Genomic DNA, 24,907 nt, shown 5'->3' on the forward strand with positions numbered 1-24,907 from the left:
TTCACAATTCCATTCCAGGTTGTGCCAAGAACAATTACAAGAATGAAAAGTCTATCATTATTCCAGAGAGTTCAGGGGAATGAGGCAAAGACAGTATCAATGTGACAGAAAGTTCCATGTTTGTGTGTGTATTTAACAGTGTAGTCAAAAGAAAACCTGTGAGTCTGAGTAGGTGACAGCAGAGATTCATTCTTTGAATGCCCATTTATCTGTGAGCCCTTGCTGTGGCTCTTCAAGGTGAGTCTAAAACCCATGCTCCCGTATCACATCTCACTTGTTTAAGAGCACTGTCTCCAGCTCCCTCCTTCCACTCACCCCCTTAGTCTTCACTGGTGGCCTCCTCACTAGGCATGCCCGGAACAAACAGGGTGAACAGCAGCCTGGACAGTTTGGCAGCACTGCATTTTTATACTAACCATAAAAAGCTCCTGGGGTTTCAAATGAACTCATTGCAAGTCCTCGTTGTTCCCATGAAGACTGCTAGGGAAGATGGTTCAGCAAGCATTTTTCAATTGGAGTGTCACTATCTTCTCTGGGAATCTCTCCTTTTGGGACTAGAAAATCTTATTCTTCTTATTTGTGTATGGCCAAAGGATATTTGGAGTGGTGACAAATTTTGATTCAATCTGGCAGACTAATGTTCTCTGTGTGGAGGAGAGGCATGAGAGATGGCAGGATAGAAAGGACAGATAGAGCTTTTCAATACCACAAGTCCACGGATTTATAATTTGACTTGCCCATTTAATGATAGTTGCCAGTTTGCAATATGGGTAATATATTATGGTCCTCTGGGGCATAAAGAAGCCTGAGCAAAGGTTTGGAGATAGGAACTTACTTGAAAAATTTGAAAAAAAAGTAAAATAAAAATATGTGGCTGTTACACTGGGAGTGTTAGGAGAGGGGACTCTAGATGTAGCTGTATTATGAAGGATCTTAGGCACTATTTAAATAAGTATGTACTTTATAGGCAATGGGAAATCATGAATATGTACGTGTGGAGTGTGATATTTTTGACTTGTTTTGATTTGAATAATAATTTTTATTGAGTTAACACCATGGAGTATATGTTAGGAAGACACTTGCAGAGGCTGAGCTGCAGATGGTTTGGAGAAAAGCAAGGTTAGAGAGAGTTGGAGAGTTTAATTCAGTAATCCAGGAAAAAAATAATGGGACAAATCTCATGATCTCTGAAAGAGGGGGATTAGAGTCTAACATACTGAATTATTTTAATGAAAAATGGTTTACAGCCTTACCACTGGATGGACTGTCAGCTGCTTTCATTTGCAAGTTCTATTTTTGCAAGGTGACAGCCCTCAGACAAAAGCCTCTCTATGCCTAGCAATTTAACTATATAAAATATTGTTCTTGCTGTTGTATTTCTTAGATCCTGGTCAATGCATATAAAGAGAAAACTCAAGATTTACTACTTCTTCAGAGGAAATATATGATCATTAAAGTGATAACATTTTAATATATCTTGCTTGTGAAGGGAAGTTGAGGGTGCTTTGATGGTACATAGTATACAAGTTTCAGGCATGAAGAGAATATGAATAATTTGGAAAAGGAGTTTTCAGTTACATAATTTAACCTAGTAATGGATCTATGAAATAAGTTCTGAAATTCCACCTCAGAATATTTGAGTATTTAAATCTAATTTATGTATATATATATATTTTAAATTGCCATGTTTCAACTTCCTGTAGACACAGTGAGAGAACAAGAGATCTGCCTTGACACATCCTGTTGATCTCCAGGAGAGAGCAAGTTAGAGAGGAATGCTAGTAAAACTGGCATGGATGCTAAGCCTTGCACTGAAAGAAGTGGGTTATTGACAGCATTTTAAAGCAAGTATTGTATGGAATGATCACTTTAGAGTCCTACTCATGCATCTCTTCAGATTCCAACACAGAAAGAGCATTAACTTATAAGCTTTCTTAGAAAAGTGGACATATTTCTGCAGGATATTTATACTTGTCTCTTCATAACTGCAAAATTGAATCAGAACACCACACTTGACATTCACGTTCTTCCATGAACCATCCCTGCTGTAGTCATCTTTCAGTAGTTACTGGTTCAGCTGACCTCACTACTATTAGTCTTGGTGTGTTCTGCTCCACTGCATTTCTATTTTCACTTCTCATTTGTCCTCGTGGCTCTGACACACACACACACACACACACACACACACACACACAAGAAAAAACCTCTACCTATTATGTGAGATCAATTTCTTTCACACTTCCTTCATGAAGAAATCCCTAGTCACCCAAAATACCAAGAATCATATATTCTTCCCTTTATGGATAATATATCTCACTGATTAGTCAGGCCCCAATGCATACCTACTATTTACTGAGTTATCTTTGTAAAATACAAAAGTATTGTATGAAAACATTTTTTGTGGTTAAAAATTGTGTTAGCTAACACTGAAAAATGTGACATCATTGTCAAATTATAAGGCATCATACTGCTAGGTAATAAGAAAAAAGTAATATGGAATCTTGGAAAGAACCCAAATTTATTGCAAGGTGGACATGGGTTTTACCTGCAACAGCAATAACTTTATGACCTTGACAACATTATATAATGGTTGATCTTATATATTAACATGAGAGTTGAGATAAACAAGAACAAAATAGATCAGATAATAAAACATTAAGGGACAAGAGCTAATAAAACAAAGAGGGTATTTTAAAACAATGAAGGAATCGGCAGCAGAGTTAACAGCAATGAAGAGGTCAAGACAAAAGGAATTGGGAAAAGGTTATCTCTTACTATTCCATTTTAAAAAATCATCTATATATTGTGTTCACACAACTATTTTTAAATTATTCCCTCCAATTTTTTTTTATTTATAACTTTCCTAGTGTCTGCCTTCAAGAAGTGTGGAACCAGTACATAAACTACAATTAAATCATTAAAATGAAGTTAGGGTAGCACAATGAGATACTTTAGGCTCACACGATACAACTTACAGGTCATCTGTTATAACATTTGTATTAGTTTTCAGTTGTAAGTTACCATGAACTTAATGACTTAAAAACACACACACAGATTAATTATCTCACATTTTTCATGGGTCAGGACTCTGGCGCATGGTCTCACAAGGCTAAAATTAAGGAGTCAGTCAGTAATATCCTCATCTGGAATTGTGACTTAGCAGATAATCAGCTTCAAAACTCATTCAGGTGTTGACAGAATTATTTTTCGGAGGCAGTAGGACTGAAGCCCCTTTTTTCTTGCTAGCTTGTGGCTTTGTAAGCTCTTAGCTCTGCTAGGTCACTCTCAGGTCCTTGCTATGTAGCCCCCTCCAGTAACCTTCTCACAGTTCCATTATCTTGGACTTCAGGAAGGCCCATCCCTTGATTAGGCAAGGCCACCTGGATAATTTCCCTTTTGATTATCTGAAACTCAGATGACTAGTAATCTGAGCACAGTAGGAATATCCTACCATATTCATGGGTTCTGCCTAAACTTAGTGTGTTACACAAGGTATGCAACCAGGGCTTGGAAACATGGGATCATACTAGGTTACTGTCTACCACTATATCCTAGTTTTATTCCTAGTAAGAATTAAATTTGTAAAATATGTGTTTTCAAAGAGACTTGAAGATAATGTGTTTAAAACAGATTATTATTTTGCCATATATAATGGTGCTGTATGTGTGTGTGCAAGTGTGTGTGTGTGTTATTGCAGGTTAACACTATAAATTGGCTGGTGAAACCAACAAGCAGACACTGGATGCCCGGTGACACTGGTTTTAGGAGTTGGCAGGGCGCCTTATGCTGAGCAGGAATTTATTGAGCTTCCCTTTCCTCCCAGTTTTTCCTTCCTCTCTGCTTTATTCAAGTAAACCTGCCTTTGTCTACCTTGACTCTGGCCTGCTCCTCCCTTGCAGTGTATTCAAATAAAACCTTAACTCTGCTTCACTGCTGTGTCTCTGCCTTTCAGTTCTTTGTTGCAGCAGAGACAAAAACCAAGAAGAATAAACTCAATCCCCAACAAATTTGTTTTATGGAAACCTGAATTATAAGAAAATACACATACTATGTTTTTGTCCTCATGTCACTTAACAGAGTTCCAGTCTAGTGAATGTATAAACTAGCAATTAAGATGCAACAGAATTATATTTCTTAATTTATCTCAAATAATACTTCTTACCTATTATAGCACACCTCATGAAAAGGCATATAAAGCTAAAATGTATAGAATGAAAGAGGAGTAACTGATTACAAGCATCTGAAGGAATTAAGTAAATTCTTCTTATACATCTAAAGCATGTTACACAAATATACTAAGCATATTGATTTTGTGTTTTTAATACTCACAGAACTTATCTGTAACAGATAATAATAACCCTGTTTTCAGATAATTAAGTTAAGGCCTCAAAAGGTTACATGGAACATCCCCTAATAGATAGTAGTTGTGGAAGAACTAGGGCTTCCTGTGCCTGACTCCAAAGCCTGTGTGCTCACCTTTACTGAGATGACATTAGACATGACCTGAGGGCACTTACACCATCACTCTTATCATGCTCTGACACTCCCTTCTATATGTTCTGTTTATGTTTGTATTTCTGCTTTCTCCACTAGACTGTAATGTCCATTAAGTATACAGACCTTGTCTCTCTTTTTCACTGTTATATCTCTAAACCTAAAACAGTGCTTGTCACAGAATAGGAACTCAAAATGGTGTTGGGCAGCTGTTGCATCTGGGGAGGTCTCTCCTTGCATACTGGGTGAAACCTCAACTCTAATAGGGGAGGATTCTTGACTCTGACTGAGAAAGAATCCCCAACCAGGTCATAGGAGTGTAGGTGAGGAAGGAATTCATTAAAGCAAGAGTAGAAGCAAATGTCTGCAGCGTGCAGACAGCTGAGAGGAAGGAAGAACAGGAGGAAAGGGAAGTTTATTTAACTCTTGTTCAGCATAGGGAAAGTCCCTTGCTAACTCCTAAAGCCAGGGTCACCTGGCATCCAATGTATATTTGAAATCTGTACTGCATGGGAACCAAGCCCCTATAACCCCAGGACCTGGGGGAGCCACAGAGCACTGGATGGAGTGAGTTCATGTTCTGAGAACTTCCACTTTCCTACTGTTCTGAAATAAAACAGGGAGATAGAAAAGGATTCTGTTAAAACTAGAAAGCCAAATGAAATAGCAAAGTTCCAAAGACATCCACCAGAGGTAGACATTGGAGAGTTCTTGTCTTTTTCATGGAAAAGAGTTCAGAGACAAGTGCAATTGGCTTGTGCAACAAAAAAGTTTATTTGATGTGAGACTAGACAGGAGTGTATGTGACCTCAGAGAGGAAGGAAACGTAAGGGCTTAGGAGTCCATCTTTTAAGGCTATCAAGAATGGGGCCAAGAGTCAGGGGGCATAGGCTTGACATATGGTCTCCTGATGTCTCTGTCCAGTGATAGGCATCACTGTCCAGCCAGTCCTGTAGATATTCTGTAAAAGATAAACTTAACACAAGGAATTTCTTGATTGTGTTCTTCTCCAAGATAGTGATTACTCTCAAGCAGTGGAAACATACCATTTAGGACTGCCTTACCTGTCTTAAGATAGGGTAGACTGTTAGCTAATTACCATAATATGTCAGCAGTCCTAGGTCCTAACTCCCTGGTTTTTAAAATCGAATCTTAGCCTTAAGATGGAGTCTCTCCTATTCTTACTATACTATTTATATCTCATTATTTTTCATCATAGGCAGGAAATGTTAATCATGATGCTTGTCCCATGTCCCTACATTGAATGGATGAATAAAGCATAGCAATTCTAGGGCACTCAGTTTGGCTCTTAGTTTTCTGATAGTTTAAGTGTAATAAAGGCAACTCAGCAGATTGTCTAGCTTTTATTTGTGTGGCCATGAAGGTAAAAAAAAAAAAATCCATTTCCAGAAGCAAATGTTACTATATTATTTTTCCTATAAAATTCTGTCCATTCTCTTTGGGTAACTTTCTTGGTCACAGTTAAATAAGTGCTATATTTTTCCTCATTAACCACACCTCCCACTCTAGCTCCCTAAATGAAGAGGATTTGTTTTAAGGGTTACATTATGTTGTTAATTAAATTACATTATGTATTTCCAAGGCAACTTCCCTAGATGTAGACCCATTGGTTTAATTCTGTATTAAGTGATTCCAGTATAACTGTAACTCTGGGGGGAAAATATGTTCCCAGCCCAAGGGGGGAAAATAGGTTCATAAACCTTTGAAGCCAAAATCAGTCAAAGGGAGAAGAAAATAGGTTCATAAACCTTTGAAGCCAAAATCAGTCAAAGGGAGAAATAAAGTGGGAGAAACCCGTTCATTCATTGCTTACAAGCAGTCAGTTGTCTACTCCTGCTCACCCGTGTCTCTCACCACCCATTTGCAAAAAGATCTCACCAAACCTCTCCAGTCCAGGTATTCATTTGCTCCCCATCCCCCTTGTAATCACCTGTTGATATGGAGATGCTCTACTTCACTCCATTCCTTGGAAACACTTACTGATATGGAGTTGAACTAAGGCCAGGTGAGAGATTCTAGAAATACTGCAGTTTTACCCACAAACTCCAAACCCATTTATCATTGGGTAAGTCTTTAAATATATAAACACAATTTTGTATAATCTTGAAACTTCTATTTCACATCTTTTTTCCTCCCAAGGAAAAACATCAATTTTGTTAATTTTATCATTATTAATACCTATAATGTCAAAGAGAAATAGTAGTACTAATTTTTTGGGGGGCATCCCTTCAAATCAGGACTTATTTCTCTATTTCCTTTTCTTCTCTTCTTTCTAGCTTTCTTCTTCATCTTCTATTTGTGGGAATTTCATGGCTGTTGATTCTGCCACATACTTTATTTATATTTGTAATTTCAGTAGAACTCATTGTAATTACTGGCTTATAATCATTAATGATACTAATACTAATAGGAAAAGAGGAAGAAAAGAAGAATGCTTACTATTTGTTAGTATTTATACTGAATATTCTTATATGGTTTCTCCTTTTATCCTCAAAATAATACTATGAAGTAGTCCCATTTTATAGTCAATAAACTGAGACCCAGAGATAAGTAACTGATCAAGTTACTTTATCAATATCACCAGTGAATAAATATCAGAACTAAAACTTGAATCAAGATCCATTTCACTCCAAAACACTTTTAACCATTAGGCAAGAACAACTTTATATTACAATATTGGAAATGGGTAGAATTCTTTTTCCCTTTCTTAACTATTAGTTCTCTGGGATTTTGGGCAGTCTGGGTGATACTTCCAACAGGAGTGAGAAAACTCATGAAGAATTCTCCTCTTTATGTTCTCAGCAAGTGAATGCATGCTTCATTAGTGGCCACAAAGTTGATGAGATGATTATTAAGGCATGAAACCTGCAAGTTATAATTGTGTTGCCCTTGTATCTGTTACTTCTCTGAGAAACATTTTATGAACTCCATTTCATACAGTTTCTGTAATGCCTGTGAGGCACAGAAAAAAAATAGATTTAAAGGTAATGTTCATTATAAGATCAAAGTATCAAAAAAGATTTATCTTCCAGCCACATTTTCTTTAATGTTGAAATTTAATAAGTTTTTTTGTTTCGATGATCAAAGGCTTGTCTCAAAGAGTCAGCTATGCTTGCGTTAATAAAAGAGCATACTCCACTGCAAATCCTATAGTATATTTCTTATGACAATGACCTCAAATGATGTCCCACACACACAAAAAAAAGGTTTTTAGGGCAAAGAGATTTAGGAAATGGTTATATCATAACTCCTTCTAAGGGATTTATAATACAATTTTGCATTATGAAGAAATGGATTTCAAATTTCACTGTGTGTTTGAATTGCTAGAGTGCTGATTAAAAAATGCAAGCCTGATATAAATAGGACTGAATTATCAACCCGAGTCATTTTTTTTAACAATCACCATATGTGATTGCTACATGGATGTAGGCAGATCATTCAACAACAGAACGATAAGAAATTGTGTGTTAAAGGCTCTGAGGAGAATGTTTCAAATACAAGTTTCAATGTTAAATAAACCTTTTCCCCTTACTTATATGACCTATGAACTCTATTATCCCAAATATATTTGGGGAAATCTTGTACTCCTCAGGTTGATTTCTGTATTGGTCATGTTTTTTGAGCTTGATATTTCATACAATTATTTTAATTAATTTTTCAAAGGCTGAATGCAAGTAAGTAAAAGAAAAAAAGCAACAAAGGTCAATTATGTTATCACAATAAAAATAATAATTATTATATCCCAGGGAAATTTTAGATTCCAGGTCTAATTCAAACCCATACAACATAAAATGAAACAAATTTCTTTCTTAGGTAGTATACAAGATTCTTTGTATGTCTGCTTAAAATTCCTTATAATAAGGTAATCAACATTTTCACTACTGATTTTAATTTTTATAGTATCTATCTTCCTTTTCTTCTATTCTACCCCTTATGGTAGTGTGTAACCATTTTGGAGCCTCTATCAAGTATTTATACTTGTGGTCATATAAAAAAAATCAAGCACTTATTAATATTCTAAAAGACTGAAATATTTTCTTAGCCAATGTTTGTTTATTCATTTATATTTATTCAGAGACTATATACTGACCACTTGTTATCTGGTAGGCAGATAGCTGGGATCTAGAGCTGATAAATATAGCCTCTATCTGCAAGGAACTTATATTGAAGAGCTAACATGCTTATGCATATAAAAACAATGTTAAGTGATACAATCTTTATATGGACCATGCCTGTAAAGCCATAAAGTGTGACTGAGTTTATCTAGTTGGTGGAAATGATATGCTAGATAAGGAATATATAGCTGGTTTTCAGGATGTTACAAGTAAGACTTTTATGAAGGTGGTGTGGCATACACATAGGCACAGAAGAATAAAATAAAGTAGCATTGGATTCAATTAAGAGCAATAAAATAGAACACATGGAAGCATGTAAAAATAACTTTGCTTTAATATGTGAACTGGAGGAAGTAAAATCTATACAAGCTCTATAGTTACCATCTACCTATAAAATTTACAGAATGTTAGACTTCAAAGAGTTTAGGTCTCCTCCCTGCCTTTGGCGCTAAGGAAACAAACTGACTTCTTCAAGGTCAGAGCTACCTGGTGGGCATGGAACTGTTAAACTCATAGGCTCTGTCTTTTTTATTTTTAGAGTCTATTTTTATTCATTTAAAGTTATTATCATTTTTATTAAGGTATCATTGACATACAATCTTATGCTCAAGTTTCACATGAGCAACATTGTGGTTACTACATTCTCCCCTATTAACAAGTCCCCACCACATATCCCATTACAGGCACTGTCCATCAGCATTGTAAGGTGCTATAGAGTGACTACTTGTCTTCTCTGTGCTATACTTCCTTCCCGATGCCCCTCCATATTATGTGCGCTAATCATAATGTCCCTTAATCCCCTTATCCCTCCCTCCACACCCATGTTCCTGAGCCCCTTTCCCTTTGGCAACTGTTAGTACATTCTTGGGTTCTGTGAGTCTGCTGCTGTTTTGTTTCTTCAGTTTTTGCTTTGTTGTTATACTCCACAGATGAGTGAAATCATTTGATACTTGTCTTTCTCCACCTGGCTTATTTCCTGACCATAATACCCTCTAGCTCCATCCATGTTGTTGCAAATGGTAGGATTTTTTTTCTTCTTATGGATGAATAATATTCCACTGTGTCTTCTCTATCCATTCATCTACTTATGAACACTAAGGTTGTTTCCATTTCTTGGCTATTGTGCTGTGATAAACTTAGGGGTGCATATGTCTTTTTGAATCTGGGATCATGTTCTCTTAGGGTAAATTCCTAGGAGTGGAATTCCTGCATCAAATTGTATATCTATTTTTAGTTTTTTGAGGAACTTCCATACTGCTTCCCACAATGGTTGAACTAATTTACAATCCCAACAGCAGTGTAGGAGGGTTCTCCTTTCTCCATGTCCTCACCCACACTTGTTGTTTGTCTTTTGGATATTGGCCATCCTAACTGGTGTCATGTGCCTGATGGCCATCTGAATTTCTTCTTTGGAGATGTGTCTGTTCATATCCTCTGCCCATTTTTTAATCGGGTTATTTGCTTTTTGGTTATTGAGCTCTTTATATATTTTGGATGTCTACCTCTTATCAGATATGTAATTTATGAATATATTCTCTGATGCTGTAGGATGCCTTTTTGTTCTACTGATGATGTCCTTTGCTGTACAGAAGCTTTTTATATTGAAATAGTCCCACTTGTTCATTTTTGCTTATTTTCCCTTGCCCATGAAAAAGTTGCTTATGTTTATATTCAAGAGAGTTTTGCCTATGTTTTCTTCTAAGAGTTTTATGGTTTCATGACTTACATTCAGGTCTTTAATCCATTTTGAGTTTACTTTTGTGTATGGAGTTATCCAGTAATCCAGTTTCATTCTCTTACATGCAGCTGTCCACTTTTGCCATACCCCATTGTTGAAGAGGCTCTCATTTCCCTATTGTATATCTATGTCTCCTCTATCATATACTAATGGGCCAGATGTGTGGTTCTATATCTGAGCTCTTTATTCTGTTCCACTGATCTATGGGTCTGTTCTTGTGCCAGTACCAAATTATCTTGATTACTGTGACTTTTTAGTAGAGCTTGAAGTTGGGGAGCATAATCCCCCCACTTTATTCTTCCTTCTCAGGATTGCTTTGGCTATTCAGGGTCTTCAGTGGTTCCATTTGAATTTTAGAACTATTCCAGTTTGTGGAAGAATACTGTCAGTTTTTTGATAGGGATTGCATTGAATCTGTAGATTGCTTTAGGCAGGATGGCCATTTTGATAATATTAATTCTTCCTATCCATGAGCACGGGATGTATTTCCATTTATTGGCTACTTCTTTAACTTCTCTCAAGAGTTCTTGTAGTTTTCAGGGTATAGGTCTTTCACTTCCTTAGTTAGGTTTATTCCTAGGTATTTTATTCTTTTTGATACAATTATGAATGTAATTGTTTTTCTGATTTCTCTTTCTGCAATTCATCATTAGTGTATAGGAATGCAACAGATTTCTGTGTATTAATTTTGTGTCCTGCAACTTTACTGAATTCAGATATTAGTTCCAGAAGTTTTGGAGTGGATGCTTTAGTTTTTTATGTACAATATTATGTCATCTGCAAACAGTGACAGTTTAACTTCTTCCTTAACAATGTGGATGTCTTTTATTTCTTTGTGTTGTCTGATTGCTGAGGCTAGGACCTCCAGTACTATGTTGATTAGAAGTGGGGAGAGTGGGCATCATTGTCTTGTTCTTGATCTTAGAGGAAAAGCTTTCAGCTTTTCACTGTTAAGTATGATGTTGGCTCTGGGTTCATCATATATGTCCTTCATTATGTTGAGGTACTTTGCCCTCTAAACCCATTTTGCTGAGAGTTTTATAACTATTGGGTGTTAAATTTTGTCACATGCTTTTTTTAGCATCTATGGAGATGATCATGTGATTTTTGTCCTTCTTTTTATTGATGTAGTGGATGATGTTGATGGATTTTCTACTGTTGTACCATCCTTGCATCCCTAGTATAAATCCCACTTGATCATGATGCATTTTTAATTCAGTTTGCTAATATTTTGTTGAGTATTTTTGCATCTATGTTCATTAGGGATATTGGTCTGTAGTTTGTTTTTCTTTTGTGGTGTCTTTGCCTGGTTTTGTTATTAGAGTGATGCTGACTTCATAGTATGAATATGGAAGTATTCCCTCCTTGGCTATTTTTTGGAAAAGTTTAAGGAGAATGGGTAATATGTTTTCTTTAAATGTCTGCTAAAATTCAGTGGCGAAGTCATCTGGTCTGGGAATTTTGATCTTGGGTAGTTTTTTGATTACCAATTAAATTTCATTGCTGATAATTGGTCTCTTCAAATTTTCTGTTTCTTCCTGGGTCAGTCTTGGAAGATTGTGTTTTTCTACAAAGTTGTCCATTTCTTCTATATAATCCAGTTAGCATATAATTTTTCATAGTTTTCTCTAATATTTCTTTGTATTTCAGTGGTGTCCATAGTGGTATTTTCCTTTCTCATTTCTGATTCTGTTTATGTGTGTAGATTCTCCTTTTTTGCTTGAGAAGTCTAGCTAGGGGTTTATCTATTTTGTTTATTTTCTAAAAGAACCAGCTCCTGCTTGCACTGATGCTTTCTATTGTTTTATTCTTCTCAATTTTATTTATTTCTTCTCTGATCTTTATTATGTCTCTCTTTCTACTGACTTTGGGCCTCATTTGTTCTTCTTTTTCCAGTTTCAATAATTGTGAATTTAGACTGTTCATTAGGGATCGTTCTTCCTTCTGTCAATAAGCCTGAATTGCTATATACTTTCCTGTGTGTTGAAGTCTCCTAAAATGAATGCATTGCATTCTATTTCCCCATTTAATTCTGTTAGTGTTTGTTGCACATATGTAAGTGCTCCTGGGTTGGGTGCATAGATATTTCTAGTGGTTATATCCTCTTGTTGAACTGACCCCTTTATCATTATGTAATGTCCTTGTCTCTTGTTCCTTTTTTTGTTTTCACATCTTGGAGTGGCCTCTGGGTTAATCCCCTTAGCTGCCGTTGACAGGGTACCCTCAGTATGGCTTAGGCTATGGTGGTCGTCACAGGTGTTTTCCAGGAAGACAAAATCCTTTTGTGCTTCCTGGTCACACTGCCTGTCTCTGCTGACAGGGCCTGTTAACCATACAGGGAGAAGCCTCTGTGTTAAGCTGCATAGTTGCTGTAGACGAGGCTTCCTCCACTGGTCTGTAGCAATGGCGGGGTCAGCGGGTTTGCATGCAGGTACTGGCAGGGAAGAAGAAGCGTCAGGCTGCTTATCATGCTCGGGGCTGCGTTGCCAACCAAGTGGATGGAGCGCCTGAAGCTCCTGAAAGTTCCCAACCTACTGGGCTCAGTGTGTCGGGACTATTTTGTCCACCTGTTCCTTCTCCTAAACCCTTGCCCCTTTAGCAGCCCTCTCACTGTTGAGAAATCTTTAATAGCGCCTGCTTTTCTTCTGTCCCAGGGCAGCCAGTTGTGGAAATCTGTTCTCAGTCTTAGTCCCTGACTTTGGTTTTTAGCCCCTCTAATCTCCAGAGCACCGTGCAGTGTGGGTTTGTGCTCCTGGATTAGATTTCTAGAGCTGGGTATTAAGCAGTTTGGGGCTTCACTCCCTCCCTGCTCTGATTGTTTTCCTCCCGCCTGTGAGCTGGGGCGGGGGGAGTACTCCGGTCACGCCAGGTAGTGGCTTTTTTATTTTACTCTTTTCCATGAGATGTTCACTTTTCCCAGATGTAGACTGGCTGGTGCACTCTTACTTCTGGTCACTCTTTTAGGAATAGTTGTGTTTGTTGTATTTTCAAAATATATGTGGTTTTGGAAGGAGATTTCCACCTCACTTCTCATGCTGCCATCTTTTTTCCTCTCCTGTTAGGCTCTCTTTATGCATGGAAAGGATTAGGGGAATCACCAAAAAAAAAAAAAGTCTTTAACTAAACCATCTTTATAGTTACTTTGAAGATGTCCTTAAAACAAAGAGAAAGAGTAAACAGAAGGGAGGGAAAAGGAGAGGCAGTAAGGAAAGAAGGAAAAGAAACAGAGCAAAAAGGAAGAGAGAGAGGAAGAAGGAAGATGAAGGAAAATTCCATATTTTAACTTCAGTTAAAATGGGAATGAAAGCCTATTGAAAGCCCTTCTTTTTCAAAACTGTTGACACTAATAAGCAAGATGAGATTTCCTGGTTAATAAAATATAGGATCTTATTCCCAGAAACATAATCTTTTTTAAGGTATTGAAGATATTTTTCTAGACAGATTAATGATCATATTGTTTAAATCACTTTTTGGCTGGCAGTATTGATGTTCCTGCAGGCCACTGACATAAGTAAGTCTTAGCATCTTGACAGATCACAAGATACAGCAGTTTTGTAATTCTTTACTTCTTTTTAACCTTTTACAAAGAAAGAACTTTTCATTGCAACTGAACTTTGCTATAGTAGCTGATGGCCATAAGCACTGATCGCCGCACTCACCAGGAATGCTTGATTTCTTCTTGAGATCCACTCATGTGATGATTTCATCACTAGCTTGCCCTTCACCTTGTATCAAAGTGAAGAAAGTGTCTCAATGGGAAGAATTCAAGGGAGTTCTTTTACCCCCTTCCTTCATGTAATTTAACTTCATTGACTTATTTTCAATTGCAGCTTTCACAGGAGGGAAATATCTGTTCAATGAAGCACACAGAAAATCCCCCAAGAGGTGATACTATAAAAGCGGAGCCTGACCCGCAGGTATTTTGTCTGTTTGCTTTGAGTATGTGAGAAAGCACTTGTTGAATCCATTGGGTTTGTTTATTTTTCTCTAGCTTTACCTTAAGTAGGGATGTTGCATTGGCTAATCCATGATATTACATTTACCTAGTTGTTCTGGACATTTCCATGACCACTGTGCCTGCCACTAAGGCTTTAGTTTGATTATCTGCATTCTCCAGAGCAACAATGAGAGTTATGTCACTGCTCCAACACATCTAAGAAACAAAAGTAAACAGATAACAAAAACCATGCATTACTCCATATGGGACAAGAAAGTAAAAGGATTTGGGGAAGAAGAGGAGGTAGGAAAAAATACATATCCCCCCCAGAATCAAACAATAAACACAGCTCAAGAGCTTAGTTCTCAACTCTATCTGTACTATTCTGTATTTGACCAAAAATATGATATTATAGCAATTCTTTGGGTCCATTTCCTTAGCAAAATATTGCTCAACTTTGGGTTAGATTGATCAGAGTTTAATGGTTTATCCAAAGTTTCCTCAAAACAATTTTAAAATTTCTTGCTATTTGTAGATAATATTATATGTATGTTCATGAAGTAGAAGTATTAACATATTTGCATTTATTTTTACCCAGCATTAGTTTTCTAATAATAAATATAAATATATGAACTGAGTTTCTCAAGTTCTGAGACATCTAACTATTCTGTTAGGATTTTAATTTTACCTAAAAAATATGTTTATTTTTACTATTCTAATTGTCTTTTCTTTATTGCTTGACAGAAATTGCAAATGCCTCCTTGTCCTGAATGTGAGGTGAAAAAAAATCCTGAAAAACAATTGACCAGCTTTGGAGGGAGGGCAATGAGAGAAGAAAAAATACTGTAAATACCAAGAAACTGTGTTAAAAACATCCATTTCCTATTATGTTCATACTCTTTTTTGACCACAGGCTTAATGGACATACTAAGTTTTTAAAGCATGCAAATTTTTCATGGTTTTATGTAATTTTATAAAGTAACCTACATATTTTCCAAAAGATTACAGGCCAATTATGATCCTTAAGCAATAACCTAATTAAAATGGATATCCGCAGTCATAGACAGTCATTCTCATCAGTAAATTGCCCATTATAAATTGGTCTGTTTGAACTCAAATGAAATATATAATATTTAATTCCTCTTTTCCCTTTGGGTGTCTAGTACTTTTATGATCTAATTTTTTAATCAACCTGAGGATTATAAAATGTTGTAGATCCTCAGCATTCTTAGATTCTAAATTGCAACTGCATCATAAAGATTTTGGTCCACACTAGCCAGTTGGATCACTTTTCCAAGGTTGGAATCTGTGCTGACCTAAGCACATTGTTTATTTGAGGGTGTTCATTGCTATTCTTTTTATTTTAAACCATGTCTAAATGTTGAGACAATTGTGTGAGGGATTTAGTCAGTTAGCAATTGATTAAATATGTTCTGTATTGAATATCTGAATGCATGACTAAATTTCTGACATGATTGATTAGATTTTTTTGCCTTCTGTAGATAACATCCCTATGGTTGTCTGCTGGAATTATTTCAAGTTAGGAAACAGTTGTTTGAAATGCCCAGCATTATTTTTAGTATGATATTGGGTAGTAGAATGTGGGATGGGAAAAGGGTTCCAAAATATAAATATGTAAGCTGATAATATACATTTTAAAAATGGGGATTTGATTAAAGTAAAACAGCCATGTTGAACCAACGAACCCAGATTTCTATATTTTGAAAACAAATGTGTCTTACAACAGATCAGTGGCTGTGATAGTGTTTGAAGTTGGGGCTCTGTGTAAGAATAGCACTGATCAAATAAATGTACCCCTAAATAATCTAAATGTAGTTTACAAGCAAGAGGAATTGACATTTGGATAATTATCTCATTGATAAGATCAATGAAGCATCAAGATTACAGACTCAAATTAATGGGTTAAATGATCCAGTTAGACTATCTGCATCAAATATATTCACTTGTACTGTTTAGACCTATTTGCAAATGCATAATCCATATAAAACCATTGTTTTTATAGAAAGGATCTATGAACTCAAAATTAATACATTTGAAACACTGTATCCTGGCAGGCTGTGTTAGAAGATAGTTAATAATAAAAATAATAATAGAATAAAATGAAATCTGTAATCAATAGATTAACTTAAATTCAGAGAAAAAATGGTACACCTTTGATCACAATGACATATTGAAATAATTGTGGTAATTGGAGAAGTAGCAAACTATCATTAATAGTAAACGTAATATTGTGATATATTCATGTAACAATGTGCTTGCAGAATAATTCAGTGTCATTTGTCATTTTTTTTTTTAGGATTGCAGTTTACCTAAGAAAGAAAGAGAGTTAGTTTTATAGTTCATTCATAGGGTTTTCAGATGAAGTGACCAGGATAGAAGGAAAGATCAAGGTCTGAAGTCCCTGCTGACTCCTTTTCAGTTCTAGAACTCATTTCATCCTTATGAGATAGAGTATTGCTAGTTCCCAATGGCTGTTTCTTACAATTTCTCCACTACAACCAGAAACCCTAACCATCTCCAAAGGTTTCTGAAAGGGAAGCAGATAATTTAGTTTTAATTTAGGTTCACTCTCCCACCCCATCCCCATGCCCCATGCCCCAACTTCCTTCCTAGAGTCGCTGGATCCTATAAGTTAATCACCATTTCACTTTAGCATGGTAAGTTTTGAGACACCTTTGGAATGAATAAAAAGAGAATCAGGCTGACATTTTCTGAAATTTTTATAGGGTAACATTATAAGATGAGAATTTGGCTTAATACTAATAAAATCTGAAGAGCTTCATTTGTAAATTATTTTTCTATGCTCCAAATCCCTATTCATATATGTGCCAATGTAATCAATTTGCTTCTCTTAATTACTGGTATGATCAAGTGGGCTTTGAATGAGTATAATGTATATATTTTTTTCTTGAATGATAGAAAGCATTATGCATCTTGTAGAATTTACTGTGGTGTACTCACTGCATTATTTGTTTCAAAACAAAAAGATTTTATAGCAGAAGTGCTTTATAAATAAATTTAAGAAATATTCTGGGAGTTCCTTTTAGTAGCTAAGCACAGAATTCTTTTTTCTTTTTTTTAGTATGTTCTGTGACTCTAATGAATGCATTTTATTTCCTCTCCATCTTTTAATTGTTTTAAAATAGTACCAGTGAGTTTTAAAATGCTTTACTTATATGTGTGGCTTTTGTCCATAAAAGAGATGCCATTCCTTATTATATCTTTATTAACAGCTATATAAATAGATGTTGTTTTTGAGGATTTAACATTCATAGCCTAAGTACCCTCATGTGGAAGAAACTGTTAACCTAAATGTTGAATATAGTTAGTATAGTTATATTATATACCTCTATGTAATGGAAGCAGTGAAAGATTACTTAAGTTTTGCTGAATATGAATTGATTCCTACTGAAAAACAAACATAATTTCCAATGGAATAACTTGTTTCCACATAGGTATAACAAAGCTAACAAAAAAAATTATTTCTCTCTAGTTAATTTAAAATATTAAAGCTTTATGTTCAACCCAAGTTAGGAATTTGTTTTGGACTTTGTGTTTCCCTTTATACACAGTAACTATGCAAATTGAACCGATGCCTAAAATCTGTAAGACCTAAATGAATACTGACTCTATCCATCCAGGGTCAACCTGCTCAGAAGAAAAGTGAATAATTCAGCGACTCATCTAGATATGGTTTTCTGTGTGATCTCAAATCTCTGAATACTGAATATACTAGATCACTAATTTTTTTCATTCTTTAAGCAGGTAGTTAGTTTTGCAGTGCTATTATAGACACAGTTCTGTTTCATAAAAATATACTGGATTACAAGTCTAAAACAGTTATATGTGATGGCAACATTCACTCTTTTAGATTGCAATGTAGTATCTGGATTAAAACAATATTTGAATTTTGCTATAATGGAACCTATTATTTTTATAGCTCAGGTACTATAATTAACACTAATTGCAGCAAAGTCTGATATAATTATTGGCATTGTAGAGTGAGCTGGCCAGACCTAGAGAGTAATGAAAACATATACTTGTTTACATAGGGAACATTTTTTAGTCATATGTTCAGTCTTAAATATCCCCAAGTACTTGTTCATCTGGATTATGTTACATAATATGAATGGTCAAGTGATGAAGAATAAAAGGTACTAAAAGATGGCCTATTTTTGCTCAATAAAGATTTGTTATTAAGACTACAATGTATAAATTATCCTACATAAACTGAAAAACAACGCATATTAACATTAAAAATAGTACTTGCTTCTGTGTGTCAAGAGCTAAGAACTTTGTGGAATTATCATCCTAGAGGTTTCTTCAATCTCTCTTTCCAATGTCATAGAAACCTTTTATTTTGAGTGTTTTTTTTTAATAGAGTTCCATGATGGCAGACATTTTTGTCTTTTTGTTTGTAAATGAGTCTCAGGTGCTTAGAATTAGCTGCCTCATAAAGGTGCTTAAATATTTGTTGGATGAATTCATTCAGAACCAGAGCAGCAAGGAAAGAAGTAAAGGAGGTCACAAAAAGCATATTCCAGTGTGACAGCAGAGACTCACAAGACAGTCTTTTAGGGAGAGAAAATAAAAACCTTGTTTTAATTTTGTTTTGTTTTGTTTCCTTTGCTTTTTTTCTTTGGAAGCCAGATTGGTGGGCCTGTGGCTGGGACTTTAAGCAGAATAAATATGGCACTCCAGAGTGAATTTTGGAATGCTGCTCGATGTAGTAGACACAATTTACATGGCACATGTGTGTGTTTTGAAAACAGCTTTGACATTCATGTGGACAATACAGGTCACTTAATTGCTTTTAGTATTAGCTTCTAGCATCTTGGTTAGAGTAGTTGAACTTAATTTTGGAGATTGTCTTCTTCATTCTACTGAACCCTAGTCCTTTAGCAGACATAACTGAAAGGCTGCTGAGGAAGTAAATGAACATCTAGGAGGTGGGATTCTGGACTCCATAAACCATCACCTTCAGCTAGAACAATCTGTTCTTTTATATAATGTCTTCGCTGGGCTTAGACATTCTACATATACTTTTAATGGAGAAAGGGCATCCAAGTCTAAAGTGATTAGAAAATCGCTAAGATAATATCTATGAACCCTTCTTCCCATTTGTTCAAGGTCCATTTAATAAATATTTGAGATTCTAAAACGTGCCTGCCATTCTACTTTTTGTTGAGGATCCAATAGTAAGCAAAAGTAGTAGGTATGAATACTATTATTGTTCTTAATGTGCACTACCCACTGTTTTAGATTTAAAAACAAATTACTAGTTAAATATTCAAAGGATTATTTGAGGCTGATATTATAAGAATAATAAGCTATTCTTATTTCACAGATGGGAAAATTGAGTAGAAAATATTAACTGAATTGACCAAGATCACACAGCTAGTCAGAAGAGGAGGGATACAGAGCTGGCAATGAGTTGGGGCAGTCCATGTGCTTCGCCACTTCACCACACTGCCTATCCTGTGAAGGCCAGAGTCCTGCCTTCCTGAAGCTTACAGTTTAGAGGAAGAGACAACCATTGATGAAGGATACAGATAAATGCATGGCTGCTACAAAGAGAAACCAGGGTTCACTTTACAGCATACCATATGGCAGGGGAGCCACAAGAATGTATCTTGGCTGTGTGACATCTTCACTGAGAAAATGATAAGAAACTAAGATTAATGAATATGTAGTATTTTGCATGGGTACACAAAACTTCAAAAATAAATTTTTATAGTGTTCTCAGATACAAGATAACAATGTATGGAAGTGAACACTCATATTCAAACAAATAGACAGTTGTGAATTAGTGTTCAAAAAACAAAATCACCATATGGAAAAATTGCCAACACTTTCTCTTCTTTGAAAGCTAGGATATCTGACTGTCTTAGGTATAGATGACAATGAAATGTAAGTTTCTTCCATAGAAACCTTCCAAATAGGTTTCTTCTGTTTCCTTTCATAAAAATAGAAATTATAATTTTCAGGCTGATACTTATGGTATTCTCTCTCTCTCAGAAAAGCCACAGATTTGATATCATAATGACTGACAAAAATGTCTGTGTAGTACTTCAATCGTGACATTTCAGCATTTTCCTCAGAAATAAAGTAGATGTGGTGTGTATATGTTCTGCTTTTCTCCTGTACTTAGTACCCCTACTCCTAAATTCCTCAATTCCTTTGAAAGCACCATTTCACTTCATGTCATGTAGACACAGTGGCATCTCAGGAGGGTCATGTAATGCAATAATTTGTTCCTAGAAAATTAGGCACTATCTGAGGCTCCTGGAACAAACAGTTGACCTTTGTACCTGATCTACTGCTGAATGAGCGGACTTCCATGGACAATGTCTTTACCAAGATTGAGAAGAAGAGAGAGCAACCTGTACTGTTTCTTGTCCTTTTTCTGACTCTGGCTTATGTTTACCACTTTTTTCAATAAAACACTTCCCATTAAAATCAATCAGGAGACAGATATTCAGCAGATGGTCCCAGCTCAAATTTAGAAGATGCAACAAAGTTGGGCAGAGGATGAACACCTCTGATAAGTTCCTGTTTAATTAGCAGCACATTCAAAGTGACAGGTTGGTGCTTCTTCCCCTGCAAATTTCAGTTTGGCTCCTTTAGATGTCTTCAACCTTGTTCCCCTAACTGAAAGATTGTTTAGGCAGGAAAACCCGAAAGCTTCTCCTTATGCCTTTCCTTGGAATAATGTGTTAATTATGTAAAGTATAGTTTCCATTTGGCAGAGAGACGGTATCTTGAAATGGTCATGTTTCCAACATGAGTAAAATGTACTGACACTTTGTTTAGGAAAACACTGAGAGTGACTGCACCAGGTGATTCTGACACATAGAAGAGGAGTAGTACAGTATGTGTAAGGGGTAGGGACAATATGGGTAAGAGGAATAGATAAAGAGAACAGGTTATGAAGAGCACAATTTAAACTGACTCTTTTAATCCCTGAAATAGCAGCCCCGTAAGTAGCTGTGGCCTAAATAAAATTGAATGTATTTATTAGAGGTGTTTCTGGTCATTTGTTATACAATGAATACAGCTGATCTTTAAACACCATGGGGTTTGGGGGTCTGGTCCTCCTCATCCCTGTGCAGCTGAAAATCTGAGTAATTTGACTCTCCTCAAACTTAACTCTAATAGCCTACTTTTGACTGGAAGCTTTACCAATAACAGTCATTTAACTCATATTTTGTATGTTATATGTATTATATACTGTATTCTTACAATAAAGTAAGCTAGAGAAAATAAAATGTTTTTTCAAATTGTCACAAATTTTCAAGTGGTTTTTCAGTATATTTATTGAAAAAAATCCATGTATAAGTGGCCTCACACCGTTTAAATCCATATTCTGCCAGGGTCAACTATGTGTAGATAATTTAACACATTAGAGCAATTAACGTTTGCAAATTTGGAAAGGTGTGAGAGAATAAACATTCTCTGAGTTAGCAGAACTGAGGACTTGCAAGGTGTGTTCAAAAAAAGTAAATTATCAAATCATTATCGAGTTAATAAAACAAACTCCATCATCTTCAAAAAAGAATATACCTCTCATTTTATCTTTCTGGTCATAAAATGAGCAGCTTGTTTATGTGATTTTGTGCTTGTATTTTCAACTTAACATGATTAAAGAGATAAGAAGTAGAGAAATATGAAACCTGTAAGAAATACCCCCATTCTTCCCATAACAGAGACAAAGACTACATTTTTGAATGAAGACTTAGAGCAGATCTGTCTCTCCTGTGACACTGATCCCTATGTCTGTCATTTCCCATTTCATTATCACTTTACATGGGGTAGGCATTTGAAGTTCTTTTGGTATATTCCTGCATGCTCCTGTTTGCAAATGCCCGATGTAGGCATTATTATACTGGTTTCTATACACATTCATGCTTTCTGGCATTTTGAGCATTCTAATTTGTAGATACATAAATTTGTATATGAGTGCCTTCATATGTTTACATTCTTCTCCATGTATATTCATGCCTGTATGCATGTGTTCCTGGATATAAATTCAGCAAACTAGGCGTATATCAGTCAAATGCCTTTTTTTTTCTGTCCTGATTCCATTCCTACTTACATGTTTCATGGTGTTTTAACACAGGGATTCTAAGATCACAGCAGGTAACTGAATGTATAGCTAAGTAAATGTCCAATGCAGTTGAAAGAACACTATACTAACTTAGGCTGTGCAAATGGACCCAACAAATTAGCATCTCAAATCAGCCATGATATAGATCATCCCCATCCCTCATATATATAGGGTTGGTTTATGTACTTCTTTACATCTGTTTGTTTACAGTTAGACCTAGATTAGTGAATTACATGTGGAGTTATTTGCTGGATATCCTAAAAAGGGAAAATCCTTTCTGCATGGTTTTGTATGCATGGAGATTCAAAGGAATTTTAACAATTCTCCTGATAGTATCTGAAGTATATTTTATTTGTTGAAAATGAGGTAAGTAATTATACTCATAATTATACTATCCATTCTGGCTGTACTAGAGCAAATGTACACTTTCAGGGAAATAAGAATGAAATCATAAGATCGAGGGAAGAGAGGTTTTTCATTTATCTCCAGTGGTAATAAGAGAAAGTCTTATGACAGGAATTTGCTGTAGAAGTTTCTAGGCATGGATTACTTTGAAGTTACTACACATTTGAAAACCAGTGTCTGCTTATGAGAAAATATTTTGGTTAGGTTTTGTCTTTTTTTTAAATAAAGTTATGCATTGTTACTTTGTTCTTTATGTACTTCATTGAAATTTGGGTCAACTACAGTTACATGCATGGTTATAACTTGCAGAATGAAATACTAATTACTCCATGGTACAATTGCCAAGGTTAATTGGCTTTTACTTAAGATCTGGTATGCTGTATATAATTTTATTTTCTCAGATAATATAAAGATAGATTTGTCAGACTCACACTGCACACTTCCTAGGAAGTACCACCTTACCATGTGACCTGGTAGGTAATTATCATTCTTTAATACATCATAGAATTTAATGTCTCCTATTATTCCCTTAGATATGAATATACAATGGAAACTTACTCATTCTCGTCTCTGAAGGTTGACCTGTGTGCTTTGCTTAGGCCAAAGGGTAAGGCAGGCATGGTGATGGTGTAGATATTGTTAAAAAAAAAACCTCAGAAGCCTCCCTGAGTGTGGGCCTCAATTTTATGTCTTGAAATACACTACTTCCAGGTCAGCTTTTCCAAAAGTTACTTCACTGCATACATATATCTAACCCTTTAGGAATAAACACATAACTACCCTACAAGTGTTACAACATTATTATAAGCAGAGAGTTCAGAGTCAGACTGTTTGCATTAAATTCTTAGTTCAGCTTCTTACTACCTGTGTAACCTCAGACAGTTAGCTAACCTCTGTGTGTTTCAGTGTCTGCAGTGATAAATTGGGAATAATAAGATGGCATGCCTCATATTAACAGCTAGTTCCTCTAAATAGTAAAGGAGATCACATAAATAGGACAAACAGTAAGCATTTAATAAATACTTCCTATTTCTATTTTTAAGGTAACTATATGTACATAAACACATCACAAATGCCCTGTAGGAAGATTATTATGCATGTGGATTTGTTCACATGTTCATTCTGTGTGTGTTTATCTTTAACAGGAGGTGTGGTTTGACTTACTTCCAAAGAAATACTCTTAATTTTGATTATCTGAAGAAATACTCTGGGTTAGTCTAGATAATGCTATGTTGACCTTGTATTTCTTAAGGAGAATGAGTCAAGATATAATTATCGTTTTTAAGTTCTGAGAAATGGCATTAAGTGCTTCACCATTTATTCATACAAGAGAGTCATACAATTTTTCTCCTAAAAATAACTAATTTATATCCTCGGTTGAGAGTCAAAAACACTAATTATGGGACTCTTGTTTATTTGTTTCCTAAGAATTTTATAAGAATATAATTATTTATTTTAGTTTCTGGTCTAAATTATTTTCCAGATTGTTTTTTATTATTTTTCTTCATAGGTAATGAATAGAGTCTGGGAGAAAAAAGAGAAACTTACTTTAACTTGCAACCATAATAATTTTAGTAAGATGTTTTATAGACTATAATCCAAGGAGATATGAGGCACTTCTTTTAAAAAATTAAGTGAGTAGGTATATGAATAGAATATTTACATGCTTCAATGACATTTTTATATAAAAGAAAGAAAAATATATGCATTCCATGCTCTTCTGCTTTTCACATGTTAAACTTGCAAAACTTGTGACTGGTTTTGCTGGGTTCTTTAAAAGACCAATAAAATATTCATCAAAACCAAGCCTCATTTCAGATTTTTATGGCAAAAATTATTCTACACACATTCATTACTTTTTTGAAATACGATTTTTATGCTCATATGGGAAAGAGAAACATCAGCTTTCCTTTTCAGTCTTTCTTGATCCCCACTTCAAAGCTTCAAAGCCAAGTGGACTTTTTATACCCTCCCTTTCCAATTCTCCCTTGTATTAAAGGAGAGTATGTGGACAGACTCTTTCCTGATGTGTCCTGAAATTTCTTTTTGAGGAAGTAAAGGAGATAAAG

General features: G+C 35.4%; 1 protein-coding gene across 3 annotated transcripts in view; it reads left to right on the forward strand.

Moving 5' to 3' along the window:
- LUZP2 (leucine zipper protein 2) overlaps nt 1-21,290 on the forward strand; it is a 493,734-nt gene extending 472,444 nt beyond the window's left edge. For all 3 annotated transcript variants that reach the window (XM_057507481.1, XM_036932720.2, XM_036932721.2), the window contains 2 exons: nt 14,199-14,285; nt 15,050-21,290. In XM_057507481.1, the coding sequence (XP_057363464.1) occupies nt 14,199-14,285; nt 15,050-15,154 (192 nt within the window). In that variant the 3' untranslated portion in view covers nt 15,155-21,290. The remainder of the gene's footprint in view (nt 1-14,198; nt 14,286-15,049) is intronic.
- The last annotated feature ends 3,617 nt before the right edge of the window (nt 21,291-24,907 follow it).

This window comes from Manis pentadactyla, chromosome 9 (genome assembly GCF_030020395.1).
Source record: "Manis pentadactyla isolate mManPen7 chromosome 9, mManPen7.hap1, whole genome shotgun sequence".
NCBI lineage: Eukaryota > Metazoa > Chordata > Mammalia > Pholidota > Manidae > Manis > Manis pentadactyla.